The sequence below is a fragment of the Diadema antillarum genome, unplaced genomic scaffold (genome assembly GCF_040938485.1).
Source record: "Diadema antillarum isolate AM-2024a unplaced genomic scaffold, OU_Dant_1.0 scf00000108, whole genome shotgun sequence".
NCBI classification, from domain to species: Eukaryota; Metazoa; Echinodermata; class Echinoidea; order Diadematoida; family Diadematidae; genus Diadema; species Diadema antillarum.
In genome coordinates this window covers 203,525-219,880 of record NW_027270997.1, presented here as the reverse complement: position 1 = coordinate 219,880, position 16,356 = coordinate 203,525, and the positions used below count along the sequence as shown (strand labels likewise).

Below are 16,356 nucleotides of genomic sequence, written 5' to 3'. Positions count from 1 at the left end.
GATTTCAGATGTTAGTTTTTTCGTTTTAGTGTAATTTTGTTAATCATAATACCCACATTTCATTAGATAAAAATAGCGATATATTTTACTTGCATGTGATGTCTCAGAGTAGAGACTTTTGTCCACTTCAGAGCCGGGTGTGTTTATCGTTTGTTATATGTCACATAATCCTTAGAAGTAATGTTAGTAAGGATCAACAGGAGCTCAAAAACTTCAAGGCAGTCATTGGCATAGCAACTCTTCGTAGTGCCTTGGGTTCATTACACTTATCGCGCGCAGTTGTGATATGACGTCACAGTGCTGAACGCGTATAAACTTGGCTGGTTGAAAGCAGTACGCTTTGTCCATCTCGGTCTTCATGTCCATCAATGATGGGTATGTGTAGAATCTGTGATGTCCATCCTGTTCCAAACGGAATGTCATATCATACAGTCCGTCCGGGATGTCCGTCCGAATGTCAACTGCTATACGTCCTGTCTTTCACTGATTGTCATGACTATACATTCTGTTACTCTCTAAGTGCCATTACTAGTAGGCTACGCCTTGTTAAAACCAGGTTCGTTACCTTTTCTGTTTGTTTGTTTGTTTGTTTGTTTGTTTGTTTGTTTACTATAATTAACTTGCAAGCATGCTCGTTTGTTTTTGATGTTGTTTTCCGTATTCTTGTTACTTTTTTTTTAATCCAAAACTCAATGTTTATATCGGATTCAGGTTGGTCTCTCCATTCAGTCCTTTATCTTGTAGGCCTTCACATTTATTTTTCTTGCGACATTTAGGTAGTTTTGTTTGCTTATTTATTAACTGAAGCGACACATGTTACTGCCATTTGTTTGTTTGTTTGTTTATTCTCAATCGTATTTATAACTGTGCCAGTTTTTATCGTGATTCCGTGTGCGTTTTTGTCGTATGATTGAGAGTGATAGTATATTCGAAATGAAGTAGCAACGTGCAGCATAAAGTGATGGAGTTCACTGTATCCACAACTTTATAAGATAATTTGTGAGATTCCTTGATAATAGAGAAATGACTGGTGTGTGTACACCCTTGGGTGTGTAGGTCTACAGTCTACCCAAATAAATATCAATCATAACTTAGCCTCGAAAGCCAGAACATATCAAATTGACGCCTTTTATAGGCCTACATAATATCATATGCAATCATATGCCCTGTGGTTCTGCCATTAGGAAGACGTTGGATGTCTTATAAAGTGTGGCATGCAGGTATAATACCCGCTAAACTAAAAATCAAGATTTCAGGTCAGTCTATTCATGCGTATTTCTATGGTTCATCACGGTTCTGTCACCTGATGGGCCTCATGGCCAAGCTAACACACTAGGCCTACCGTAACCTCCTTGCTGTAGGGCTCACACCTGTTAATAAAATGGAATGTCCCTGACAGCTTCACAAAATCGTACCAAAGATACTAAAATAAATGTAGAAAAAAACTATTGAAAAATCAGAAATGCAGTTTGGCAAAAAACTGAATAGCTGCAGATATTGAGAATGAATTCAACTATACAAACTGCATTTTGGTTGGAAGATGGAAGCTTTTCTCACGGAATTTGAAGAGACTATTATTTGAGTGGGTGCACGTACAGAAAACAGGTGATTTTTTTTTTTTTACTTATAGTGAAAAGAACTCGTATAAGTCTGGCTTTGCGAACCCTTGGACAGAGTTTGAGCTGAAGAGCCCCACTTGGAAATTTGATGGATGAATTGGTATACCTCACTTTTTCAGGTTACCGAAGATGAAACACCTCATTTCTCCCAGATAGTTTACAGAATTTTTTGAATTTTGAAATTTAGCACTCGTCTCTATGGGAAAATATTTACCCGTGTAAGCCCTGTTACCATGCAGAAAGGGTCAACTCCTTGACCGAAAGATCAGTCTGTATACTGGTCGTCGGGGATAAATATTTATGTTCCGCGGAGACTGCGTCTGGCTTCACGGAGGAGAGTGCATGAGTACGTCAAAAAAATAAAAGACTCCTCCGGACAGACGGATCTGTCTGTCTATAGTCACCTCCCTGCTGTAACTAGCTAAAAGTGCTGTTTGTGCTGCTTACATCGAACATGATGTTATATTCTACAAAGTAAGATTTAACCGTTTAAACATTTTATATCTCATGCTCGGACTTCTACTTTTTCTTTTCTTTGTGGCTTTCCATGAACGCTGCTGTATAAGAGATATTTTACCACACACACACACACACACACACACACACACACACACACAAACACGGCACACACATGTAGGCCCTACACATTTGCACAAAGTGAAAAACTGCATTTCATAATCATGGACGCATTTATACAAACAGTAATTACAAATTACTTTTGGATAACAACAACCATAGAGGATGAGAGAGAGAGAGAGGGGGGGGGAAACAGGTCATTAAAACTCCCGATGGTTCTAAATGTATTCATATTAGGCCTAAAAAGTCGATCTTTCTTAGTCATTCTGTGATATTTCGGTATTTTGGGAATGTGGGGGTGGACACTACATAGTAGCATACAAAACAATGGCGTACAGATGTTACATACATTTCCTGGTTTATAGCAACTTGTCATTCAATACTCAATGATTTGCGTTTCTTTTAACAGTTTTTTGTTTCTTACATCTTGAATATAGCTTTATGTTGTTGTTTTTCGGGTGCCGATTTTACTTTTGTTATTCATCATTTCACTAGCGCATTCTATTCATTCAATCAATGAATAGAATTAACATGACCTTGTACTTGAGCAGGTGAGTAAGTGCAGTCTATACCTACCTCTCTCTATTTGGTATGTTTCCATGCCTGCTTCTTAAACAGCAATTCACATGAATTCCATTTGATGATGACTTGCAGAAAAGGTTTATGACCCCGGCTCTGTTTCTTCATTAAAAAAAAAAAAACAAAAAAAAAACAAAAAAAAAAAACCTCATTGTATGTCAGCCTGACACACGTGCTTGCTATTGTTGACTGCCAGGAAATTGTCGACAACTGGTAGACTGTAGTACGGTACTAGTCGTAACGACGAATTCTAGTTGATATAAGATCGTCATCTCGCAGTGTGTCATTGCAATCGCATCGGCGATCGACGACGCGCACTCGTACTCACTGCATGCGTCCAATGCACCTGCCGCAGAAAAATCCTACAGCATAATCATAGCAGTCTCCAGGCAGTCGCACCGAGCTCGATCTAACGATACCAGTGAGGGTGATTTCTTTGTTTTCCTCGTAGATATGGCTGGAAACGGTGATTCAACGATCAGTCGGACAGCAATGTTTGTCCCCAGCATGGAGGAACTGGCAGAAGGTATCGTATGGAGCTCTGGCAAACTTTGATCAATATTTTTGTCATTAATTGCGTTGGAATTGCGTGCACTACACATGTCCTCAGTCCCACACGTTCAAAATTGCATCTAGTTGTCGTATTGCTGTTTTTATCTCTTCGGGCGCGGGCTACTACTGTGGAGTGAGTAAAATAGGGAAGGGGTGTGTCATCAGAACAGATTAACGATTGCAGGAGATAATGTGGAGATACGTGGGATGACCAAGGGGGTGCCATGCGTACTAAAAACTTGATCTTTAAAGCCTTTCACATTGAGAATTGATAGACTGATTGTCCTATTGCATTGGCATTGCATTGGTAATTGTGTCTCCCCATACCCTAACTGCTGCGACCGACAGCCGCCGCACGCACGCGTTGCGGCGCGGTCTCCGGGGCTACCCATACCCCATCATCAATCAATGTCTTTATATACAGCCCTGTCGCTGTAGACTTCTAACATGAGTTACTTGCACACAAGTGTCAAGTGTCGTGTCAGGGCTGTACGATACCAGTCAATAACTCAAAATCCAAAATATCATCACCCTAATCTGGAGTGATGACAAGATTTTGAATTTATTAGAGCTAGATCTACACCATATTTCAATTTTGTTATACAAAATTGAATACAATTTACAAATGTATTCACTATCTATCTTGATCACAGCATCTGGTCGAACTAAATCAAATGTCAATGATTGATGGCATCATTGCCATACCCCACTACACCCTAGTACCAGTATTATAAATTAGCTTTTAATAGTAGACTTTGCTCTTGGGTTTCTGTTGCCATGATAATAAACCGTTTATGTAATATAATACAGATTTTATGCATGCTTTGTCCACAAACTTCCGCAAAGCTTTCCAGAGGCTTGCCCTACCTAGCAACAACTAAGTGAATTTCTGCTCAATATGGAATGTATCGAAGGGAGCAAGTGAATCAAATTCCTTCATTACTAGCTAGGGCAGGCTGTAGGAAAACAAACATCCATGATTAATTGTAATAACAAAAATGGTCTTTTGGTTACGGTACTGGGCCTGGGATGTGAATGCAAACCTTTGTAGTAGTCTAGTTTATATTCAGTACCTAGTACACTCACACCCTTGAACCTTGAACCTTGAAGTAGTAATCCCTTTCAGCAGTTCCTTGAAACTATCCTGGGATGGTAGAAGTGTCGTGCGTCAGTGAGAGGTGACATGGTGAACAGGATGATTTTAAATGTCACTAATGTACAATAAAAGTGATGGTGCATAGTGCTCTTTTCTTAGAGCATGTGTGACCCAACAGGAGGTTGCATCACTATCACTCGGATGACTGGAAGAGCAGCCTCTCTGAATGTTAATGGGTTGGTAATTGTGACCACAGGTCCTGGCAGATGGTTCCAGGTTCTAACAGCTCGGGGAAAAAAGGAAAATTTAAACACATCTGTGGTCGCGGTTGGGATTATGTACTTGAACTTATGGTCATGCCTTCCTATGTAGGTAGCTGGGAAAATCACATGTGGTAAACGTAGAAGTTGACAGTAGTGTATCTTATGAAAGAGGGTGCACTGTGCAAGGAGGCGTCGTGTGCGGAGACTATCCCAACCAAGAGCCGAGACCAGCGTTGAGGAAGATGTTGAATACCTGTAGTCTCCATGTACAAACCGAGCTGCAGTTTTCTGCACCTGTTCAAGAGAGTTTACCATTGTAGCTGTGTGTGGGTTCCAGGCCTCTGATGCATATTCTAGTTGGGGCCGGACAAGTGCGGTATAGGCACTAGAAACAAAGCATTCCCATTCTAAAGTAGACCTTGCTTCAGTATTTAATACTTCAAACATTGGAGTTTTTTATACTAAATTAAAGATAGACATGAACAACTTAAAGTGAGGCAGTCCTCACGAATTTCAAAAAAAATATGTTGTTGTTGATACCTCCAATGAACTACTTTCACCAAAAACAAACTTTCAAATCATCAAATAAGCTCGTAAATTTTGATTGAAAAAGTGTGAATCTGCATGGTGAATACGCTAATGAGCAAGTCATCGTGGAGAGTCAGACGTCACCGAGACACAACTCTTCCCAGCCGTGTTCTGCTCGTCATTAGTACGCTCCCTAGTTATTCATAAATACATGTTTAATATTTATTTTTATATTAATTGTATATATAAATAAGCTTGAAATATTTTGTTTGAAATGATAAAACCACATATTGTCACATTTTACGACAAAATCGGATATGATCATTTTGAACACTTAAATTGATTTTCTGAGGCACGGCTGTCAACTTGAGAGTAGGGCATCAATGACGTTGCACCTTTTGGCAGGCTCTTACACGATTGCTGGCAGGAATTATTTTTTAAAAATCGCGTACAGAGACAGTGTTTGCTTTCCACGTGTATAAATTGGTGAAAGGTTATATTTTTTACTCTTCTTAATTATCATACAGTGAAAATTCTCAGGACTTCCTCCCTTTAAGAGTCGTGTTGGAAATGTTTTATGAGCAGTAATGTCCTCCAGTAGAGACATGTGCATGATTCATGTGAGATTGTTTGTGCTTAATGGAATAGAACCCTAGCCTAGCCCTATCTGGAATATTAAAGTAAATGCGATGATGTCTGATATTTTGTGCATAAACTGAATTGAATACATTGTAGTATTAGTACCGGTACATTATTATAATTCCAGAGATGAAAGTCACTGTTATCGATGACAAAATAATTGATATTATTTTAAGCCTGTATTTTCATTTCATAGGAAAGAATGAAAGTTGAAATATAATAACATGAAATATTGAACAGCATTTTGTGTCTTTTCATTTGACTACACATATGTTCATTTTGTATGCTCTGCTATACAGTCAGTTTTAACTGGTAGGATTTTTTTTTCTGATGTATAGGAATCACTTTGATCTTTTGTAACTGTATACAAGATGAATTATTAGAGACATTTTTGTGGACCTATAATTCTTAACCTTAATTATTTAAATGATTTACAGTTTTACACAGTGTTTTTATTCTTGACTTGTGTCTAAGGCATGTAGAAAGATGAAATTATACCATATGTGGCATCACTGTGTCTCTATAACGATATTTAAACATGAAGTTTGAATTCTTAGTTTTATGTTTTGATATTTACTGCTATTTAGTGTACTTGTAAACTAATATTACATTATCATGTTTCATATGGTAATGGAAGGAGGTTAAAAATTTCTTTGAATTCTATGTGTGATTATTTCAAGAGTGTGCTTTCTAGCTCTCCTGTCATCTATGCTTTCTCCCTCTGTCTTTCTCTTTCTCTCTCTCTGTCTTGTAGTCCTTCAACGAGGTTTGCGGATCTGCTACGAAAATGCTGATGTCAACGTTGTGGATTGCCCGGACCTAACCAAAGAACCATTTCATCAGGCATCAGCAGGCTAGTACACATCAAGTTACACTCTATTTCTTAAAGAGTCTAAGCTAGTTTCAAAAGTGACTAAAGCCCTGTTTTAACAGACCTTACCATGACAGCATCCTGTATCCAGAGAACAAATTTTCATAAATTTCAAAATTCCAATAAGATCACAGGAGAGAGTAAGGGGTACCATGTACATTTGCGTAGCAAAAGCTAGTGCAGAGAATTCTAGAATGAACACTTGTTGTTTGTACCAGTGTGTGATATGAAGCACAACATGGTGTATACTTTGACCATTTTTAGTGAAGAATTCATTTTTATGTCATTCAGATTCAGCTGTCATTCATGACAGTTAGTGGAAATCTAGCTTTAAGAATGAAAGATTGTCTAATATAGTATGTGTACTACTTCTAATAGGCCGTGATTCATAGCAATTAACACTCACAACTACTCCTTTTGTTGGCATTCTGTCAAAAGCAGCGTACTAAAATAGATGTGAAACTGAAAGTGCAGGATCTTGGCATAATTTTCTCACTCAGCTGGATGTGCTCTGACTTTGTTGGGTCTGTGAAGGATTATTGTATGCAAGTGAATGTAGTAACCATGTTATAATGTAGAATTGTACCTTAGAATTTGATGTGAGGGTTTCCTTTTCTTCTCTTTTTTACCAAAAGCTTTTGATTTTAGGTAATATTGTTGTTTTGTTTTGTTTTGTTTTTTGGAGGGGAGGTTACAAGTATTGAACCATTGAAAAGAATGTGTTTGTTTGTGTTTTTCTTGATTTTGGGACATTGCCATAAAGCTTTTCACTTTAGTGAAAGAAGACAAAACAGTTTGAAAATCTTTTAGTCTTCTGTGGTCTACAAATATAAAAATATATTTATATATCTCTCTTGAAACAGGAATCTGTGGAAGCCCTCGATTGGCAGATGTTGGTGGTGTACCCAATCTGGTTCCCCTAGTGAAGAGAGAAAAGGTTTGCACTTTGCATCATTTTTATGACACACCTATGACTTGCAGTGTAAAATCTTCTTTTGTGTGTGTGTGTGTGTGTGTGTGTGTGTGTGTTTGTGTGTTTGCGTGCATGTGTGCGACAATAAAAGCCATAATGTGTGGTTCAATGATTGAAGATGGGCTGATATCCCACTAATGTCCATCACACTGTATGTAGTAGTACCCTTTAATATCGATGGGGCAAACAGGAAGAATTTTAGTGTAGAGGTTTTCCAAGAGTACATTTTATACTAGTAATTCTGCTTAAAGTTTGCACTTTTCATTGAGATGACATGATGAAATGAAGGTGTGATATCATGACTGTGTACTTAGTAATCTTACAGTGCTCAGTCAGTATGAGAGAGGTGCTCCAAGGTAAGCTTACTTGCCTTGTTTCTGTAATGAAATCCATAGTGATCGATAATGAAAATCCAGGTATATGCATCACTGCAGTTTTTCCTTTACAAGAGAGTTAGTATTAGATCTCATATCCATGTTTGATGGGTTTGGATGGGGGAAGTGAAGTGATGCTACCATATGAAAGATGCAAAGTCAGTGTTTAGAAGTGATTGCTGCAGTATGTACCAATGTTTTAAAGATTGTGAATATCAATAGGCAACACTGCATACTGTCACTGGTCCGATGGTCAGATGGTCCGATGGTCCTTGGGCAGTAAAAATCACTGTCGGACTAGTAACTTTTCAGGAAACGACCAGAAGAAGATGGAAAAACTGGGTACTTACTGGTCCGACCTGTCTGTCCCATCAGGACAAAAAATAGATTAGTGTGCAGCCCTGCTATAGGTATTAATTCACTAATTTCGTTTGTCCCTGCAAATGGGAAATCTCCAGATGATGCTAAGAATTTCTACGGTGTCTTTATGCCACTGCCAAAGTCACATTTCTTTCATACACATTGCTGGTATAAATATCTTTGCAGACTTTGTACTTCTTGCCTGGCATATTTGACAGCACCCTCATTGTTCTGATCATTAGATCATAGGCAAATGTTACCTGAGATGTTCCCATTCTCTGATATGATGTTAAACATAGAGGAATTCTGGTCACTCTACAGAAATACCTATCTTCGCTGCAACAAACCTACAGTTATTTCATTCATTCATTTATTTACAAATTCATAAAGATAATTCATATAATTTTTCTATTATTATTCATTCACTTCTTGTAATGTTTTAAAGACACTCTGTAGATTATATTTAATGCATATGTGGGGGCGGATCCAGGAATTCCATAAAGGGGAGGCACCTTTACATAATTAAGAGGGGGGCATGCCCCCCCCCCCCATTTTTTTTCATTTCTTTTGTTTTAACAAAAAATAAAGAGGGGGTGCGAGCCCAATGCGCCCCCTTTGGGATCTGCCGCTGATATGTTATGACTTACTCCTCTTCCAACATTTTCTCAACAGAAGTATAATCTGGATGAAGTTGCAAGGCAGGTGGATGTACCAGGGGGCTTCATCATCGGTGCTGGGGCTGGCCCATGTGATGCCATCGGGGTCAACTCAGAGGTTGGCATTTCACCCAGCAGCTGTTTCGGAAATATCATTGCAGGGGCGGATCCAGGAATTCTGTAAAGGGGAGGCGCCTCTGCAAAATTAAAGGGGGCACACACAGCCCCCCCTTTTTTTTCTGTTTTATTTCTTTTGTTTTGACAAAAAAATAAAGAGGGGGCACGCGCCCGGTGCGCCCCCCTCTGGATCTGCCACTCGATTGTGACCAAAGATATTTCCGTAGAACAATAATAACAGCAACTAATGCAGCAGTCAAAGTCTTGTAAAATTCTGAATTTAGGAGCCATGTATACCAAAATCGCCCAGTTAGGTTCCCTCAAAGCAACCCTCAGCAAATTTTTCCACTTTTTCCACTAGACTTTTGTGATACTGTGCTTGAAATTATAAAAGTTTCCTGAAAACTTTTTATAGGTGTTCATCGGCTTTCAAAGAGATTTTTTGTAAGTAGGTGCACCATTTCAGTTACTGCATTCCAAATCTGGGTGATTTTCTTTCAGTTTTGAACAGGTCAAGCGCTTTTCAATACAGCTGTGTCTTTGACGTGACTTGTTGGTGTATCAAAAGAAGTAGTCAAAAAAGTAGTCTACAGTCTAGGAAAAAAATTTTGTACATTCATTGTCATCTAACTTTTTCAAGTGATTACCAGAGTACACTCAATCTTGATATTCAAAGATATCATATCAAATACCATCTGTTGATTACATTCAATAGGCTTATTCATGTTGTTTGTTCCTCATAGGAGGTAGTGACAAGTTATTCCACCCACCTTTGTATACCTAAAGCATCTTTGAACATGTTGCAATGCTGGGCAAGTCTTGGGCAGCTTTCTGCTTATCGGGAGCAAGCTTTGTCATAAAAGTATGCATAGAGTTTGAATATGTTAATCAGTTGGTCTATCGAAATTAAAGTAATAACTTTGCTCACAGCAGGTTATATCAATGATTTCATTGATCTTGAACTACTGAGATTTTGTAAATATTTTTTTTTTCTCTGCTCCCGTCCTGTTTTCTTTGCACAATTCCTGTCTCTCAGATGATTACCAATATCAAGACCAAGTCTGAGAACAGCGAAGGAGACAACCAGACCCACATCGCTCTCCTCACACCAGAAGATGGCTCCGTCTGCCTCCGCAGGAGTCCCAGCAGAGACTTCAACCTGCTGGGAAATTTCTTGGTCTCCGAAGGCAAGCAAGGAAAAGTGAGCCCACCTCTGTTCATACGGCAAAGGGAGCGTGTTCTTGCATATACTCCCTTTGATATTATTATGATACTGTTACATGCCAAATATTTCGTGAGTTTATTGTTTTTGCAAATTTTGGGAGTCAAGTGCTATTTATAAACTTCATACGTGTAAAACACCAAAATACTCTGATTCCATCGTGAATGTGATGTGCATACGTATGTTTCTCTGTTCATTACCGTACTGTGTAATTGCAAATTTTACAGTTTGGAAATAGTTGAAGAGTCCAGATTCAGGAGAAATTTGACACTCTAGATATGTGGCGTAAACAGTATAATGTTATTAGCCTTATGAATTTGTGACTTCTCCTTTATGAGTGGAAAGCTTCAGCATTGTTGGATTTAATTATTTTTCTTTTTTCATCGCAAGTTTTGTTCTGTTGATGGGAAATCCGAATCAATGAAACCAGAATTTAGATTTTCTCTTTTGCACTGAAACCAGACCCCTCAAAGAGCCATAATACACCATTGCGAGGATACAGGTAGTTTAGTGTGTCTGTAGTTTACTGGCTGTTTGCTGAATGCAGACATAGTCAGACCATTTACTACAGTGGTGACACAGCATTCCAAGCTTTGTTCTCTCATTATATTTATGTTTTGTTTATTTGTTGTTGTCTTTTTTGTAGTAAAGAACACACAAAATGTTTTAATACTCAATTTTCCCATTTACATTTTGCATTGAAAAGAGTATAGAAAAAACTGTTGCACATTTAAAAGGCAAAAGAGAGCATCTTGAGCAGTATGTTTGGGGGGGAATTCATTGGAGGACTATCTAGTGGAAAAAAGCAATAAGAAACAAATTATAAAAGGATGGAGTTATCTTTTTATATGTTTCATAGGCAGAAGATAGACCATTTGTATAGATTATATGTTACTTTTATATCAAATATAAGAGAGCAATTTTTATGCCTTGACATCAGGTGCTTGAGGTGAAAGCTTCCATCAGACGGGGCGTGGATGATTTTGTCACGGCGATGCGCACAGCCCTGCACAAGCACTACGGCAAGGAGAAGTTCATCGGCCTAGGGGGCGTGTTTCTCATGGTGGAAGGCGTGGCTAAGATTCACATTATGGTGAGCTGTTGTTCGTTATACCCGCCCATCCTCAATGCTATGTTCTTGGCTCTTGAGGCTATAACTTTATCTGCCCTTAACCCTATGTGCGCTTTTGAGTGCTGTGTGGTGCTGAAAACCCCATAGTGTTGTACATACTGGCCAAAATCCCTGGCACAGAAATGGTTAATATGTGGAAGATCAAGAGCTGTTTATTGTTAATTACATCCTAGAAGTGCTCTATGTGCATTTTCAGGGGATACTCCACTTCTCTCTCCAATAGCATAATCAGTATGTGCATACTTCTGGTAAATTAGTCCTTCATAAGAATTTGCTTCAACAAAGTTCAAAACTTCATTTCAACAATTTCAATTATTGTGATATATGGAATGCATTATTTTTTTTATTTTTTTTAAAGTAGTTTTTTACTTGTCAAATAATGTGCTATGCAGATTTCCTAGGTACTTACTATTACAATAATAACTTTGTCTATACTTGTCCAAGGGGATTAACATTAGTATTAAATGTCTAATCTACACAAGTTCATTGATGTTTCAGTTTTTGGGTAGCATTCCTAATGTTCCTTCTGACCAAGACTGAGTGATCATTGGCTTGAATTCTAGTATTCTTGACAACTACTACCTGAGAGAAAATTTGACATCAACTTGAAGCATCTATCATTACTGTGTCTATGAATCATATTGATGCAAATTTGATGCACAGATAGTGGCTCTACTGTAAATAGATACATTTGGGTGGGGTTTTTTTCAAATTTTATGAGCCTATTGTGCTTCCAGCTTGTTCTGTGATACATTATCACTTTACAATGACAATTATTTGTTAACATCATTTTAGCAGAACTGTAAATTGAAATTTGATGCTATTTCAAACATGGTATGTTTGGTCAAACAACTCATTATTTTTAAGTACCAGATACTGAGCTTGAGCTTTTTTTCTTTGCCAGCCGGACTTTTCCAAGACACCGTTGAACACAGAAGAAGATGTTAATAGATGGCTCCAGTTCTTTGACTTCAAAGGACCTTTAGAGTGCGCCAGTGTGTTTGTGTCTCATGACCCGGTGAGTTATGGCTGTTTCTCTCACTGTCTGTCTGTCTGTCTTTGAGACATTGCAAAAGCATCAGAGCATTCCTAAGCACACATATTACTGTTGTCAGTTGAAAAAGTTTGTGAGTTATAAACAAATTAGATTTGTTTGAATCAGTCCATGTCTAATTTGAAATGACAAGATTTAGTGAAAGCAGCCAAACAAAACGGTTGAAGTTTCCTTAAAACATAAGGGGTACAAAGTGAAACCACATACTAGGCATATTAGACAAGGCAATTATAAAAAATTTCCACATGTAATATTTTGGTGTTTGTTTGTTTGTTTGTTTGTTTGTTTGTTTGTTTGTTTGTTTGTTTGTTTGTTTTTTGTTCGGGTTCCCCCTTCTTTTGTATGTTGTCAGACATATTAGTGGCATCTGTCAAAAAAGTAATGTATCATGTAGCACTCCCTTATTTGCTTCTATCCAGAACAAAATCAGTCCTCATCTCAGGCCTCATGAAAGTGCAATTCCACAGTGTTCAAGTTGACAGTGAACTTTTAAACTTTCTTCTTCTTTTTGTCACTCAAGAAAATAATCATTGTTGCAAGTGTAAGAACTACATGAGATAACAAAATACCATATCACAGTAATGAGTATACAGCATGGATAGAGGAAAACAGGATTAAAGAAGCTCGAGCGAAATCAGACATACAATTTGTAGATATGTAAAAAAATTAAATTTGTAGAGTTTGAAAGTCTCACATGTTTTTACCAAATACTCATGACTTGGAAGAGGCAACGATGTCTCCACTCAACAATTCTCTCATTGGTTTGTACATGAAAATACTATTACCCTTGCCAAGGAGGTTATGCTTTCATCGCTGTTGGTTTGTTTTTCTGTGTGCTTGCAAAACGACTCAAAAAGTTGTGAACAAATTTGGATGAAACTTACAGGAAAAGTTGATAACGATGAAAATAATTTAATTAGATATTGGTGGTGATCCAGGAATTTTTGTGAATTTTTGAAGAATTTTTTCATCTTTTGCCAAATAGGGTTAATGAACTTGGGACTTCAACCTGCGCGTAGTTGGGGTTTGCATGCATGCTCACTAAAGCACAAGCTTTGCTCCAGGCGCTGCGCAACTGGAAGCTGATGAGGTAAACACGAGACTCCATCATATTGGAAAATTTGTGATTTTTGGAATGCGTACATACAGCTATATGGATGGAAATGCGTTGCTTGGCAGAGGTCTGCACTCTCCAAGTGCAAATGCGTTTGGTTAGTTGGCCAGCACCTGAAATGTCTTTCCCCTAATAAGACAAAGACATAGTTGCAACATGATAACGTTGCATCAATGATTTAGTAGGATACATTTTATTCCTTCTGATTTCATTTTGAAAAAGGGGAAATTTTTTCGAAGGTTTGTGTACAGTTCAATGAGAAACTTGTGAGATGCTGACATCGTCACCTCCATCAATTGAAATCCTGTGTTGTTTCCACTACTCAAATTGATTGTCAAAGACATACAAAAATTTAAAATCCCAAAATTTTCTTTGCTATACAACCAAGTTTGACAGAATTCTTATCATTCTTGCCTTCTGATGCTATTTTGTGGTGATGGTGATGATGATGATGATGATGATGATGATGATGATAATGATAATGATGATCATGGTAATGATGGTGATGATGGTGATAATGATGGTGGTAATGACGATGATGGTGATGATGATGGTTATGATGGTGATAATGATGGTGTTTGGGATGATGGTGACTCAAATGATATGGTCACAATCTTGGTTGCTGTCATAGGCAGAATTGAGTTCAGATTAAGCCGATCAGTTACCAGGAACTCTACTACAACTTGTATGTCAGTGCACTGTTTGACAGTGGAAATAATCATCAGTCACAACAATTGTCACAACAATAAACTTGACTTCTGATTGTTGAAAGGTCTCATATTTATAACTGGTGCCTGGAGAGTTGCAGCAGCCCATCCAGTGCTCAAAGACCATGACTCTCTGCTCAAACAGGGACTTTTTTGCCCTTTTTTCCCCCCAGGGACTGGACCTGCGAGTGCATCACACGCACTGTTTCAGCCAACATGGCCAAGGTGGCCACTACCACTACGACATGAACGGCAAAGCTGCCTCGTATCACGGCTACTTCATCCCTGCTGAGTGGATGTACAGAATAGACCCTCCACAAGACACGCACATGGTGGGCCGTGACTAGCACCGACCTATGGTGATGTTGCAGTCAGTTTCTTATTTCTGTTGTAGCTGGGTTTTTGTTTTTAATCTTTTGGTTTTAAGAATTCTTTCCATTTTATAGAGCAGAGCCATGATTTGTCACAAGGCATTCTGGTGAAGGAAGAAAATACAATACTTTTTTTGGTTTTCAGATGTGATTGTCATTATTAATTTGCTTCACTGGAAGTAAATAGATTTCAAACGTAGGTGTGCAGTATTATTTTCTCATTGTCAGCAAGTGTAATTCATGAGCTCGGATTTTGTCGGAGCAAGTTTGCACCTTTCATGATATCAGAGCAGACAAACCTCTGGGTTTCCAAGTCTCCAGCGATAGAAATTGCATGATGTAAATATGCGGGATAAACTGTACCAAAGTCTGTATTGATGAGTTACGCAAGATGTATCAGCAAGAGTTTGAAAAATTTATGTGACCAAGCTAAATGGCAACTCCTTTTGTCGATACTTGCAATTAATCAGTGCAAAGTTTGAATGCATACTTTATGTACGTTACATGAGAGTGCATGACTATCTCAGATTATAAAATAATATTATTGTGTTATTCAAGGTATAGGCTTCCTTTTTGAAAGTGGTATTAATACTTTGCATAATGTATCACTGTTGTTATATATCTACTTAACCGTAGCAGTTGAATCTGTATTTTGGATAGGTCATAATGTGTGAGTGAATCAGTGCATTGGGTTATTTCTGTCTTCCATTCTATGTCACTTTGCCGCCTTTATTTGAACGGCATGGAGATTCTCCACATGTGTACTAGGCATCACAAGAAAGCACATACCAGTCAGTACTTGTGTGTGGATTGTGTGGTGGGCGTGTTGCATTTAAGGTGCAGCGTGGGGCAGGTTTGTTTGTGACATTTCATTGTCATCTTTGTTTGTTCATTTGTTATGTTTGGTTATGTTTGCTGAGTGTTACAACACTGTGTTCATTTGTTATGTTTGTTTATGTTTGCTGAGTGTCTCAGCACTGTGTTCATTTGTTATGTTCGTTTATGTTTGCTGAGTGTTACAACACTGTGTTCATTTGTTATGTTTGTTTATGTTTGCTGAGTGTCTCAGCACTGTGTTCATTTGTTATGTTTGTTTATGTTTGCTGAGTGTCTCAGCACTGTGTTCATTTGTTATGTTTGTTTATGTTTGCTGAGTGTCTCAGCACTGTGTTCATTTGTTATGTTCGTTTATGTTTGCTGAGTGTCTCAGCACTGTGTTCATTTGTTATGTTTGTTTATGTTTGCTGAGTGTCTCAGCACTGTGTTCATTTGTTATGTTTGTTTATGTTTGCTGAGTGTCACAACACTATTGTCATTTGTTATGTTTGTTTATGTTTGCTGAGTGTCTCAGCACTGTGTTCATTTGTTATGTTTGTTTATGTTTGCCGAGTGTCTCAGCACTGTGTATGCATCAGGTGGAGTGTCTTGGTCTGTCGGTCAGTCTATCCATTCATTCCTTTGTCTGTACTCTCCTTCTGTTCATTCCTTCATCTGTACTCTCCTGTTCGTTCATTCATCTGTACTCCATTTCGGCAATGACCTTCACCTTCAGG

The 16,356-nt window shown here is 38.2% G+C and overlaps 1 protein-coding gene across 1 annotated transcript; it reads left to right on the top strand.

Annotated features, from left to right (window-relative positions):
- The first annotated feature begins 3,178 nt into the window (after positions 1–3,178).
- Positions 3,179–15,110, top strand: LOC139719258 (ester hydrolase C11orf54 homolog). The gene is made up of 8 exons (XM_071630684.1): positions 3,179–3,300; positions 6,607–6,705; positions 7,587–7,660; positions 9,103–9,204; positions 10,240–10,404; positions 11,366–11,518; positions 12,462–12,575; positions 14,606–15,110. Exons 1-8 carry the CDS (start codon positions 3,228–3,230, stop codon positions 14,777–14,779), a joined length of 954 nt encoding a protein of 317 aa, XP_071486785.1. The 5' UTR covers positions 3,179–3,227; the 3' UTR covers positions 14,780–15,110.
- Positions 15,111–16,356: the final 1,246 nt, after the last annotated feature.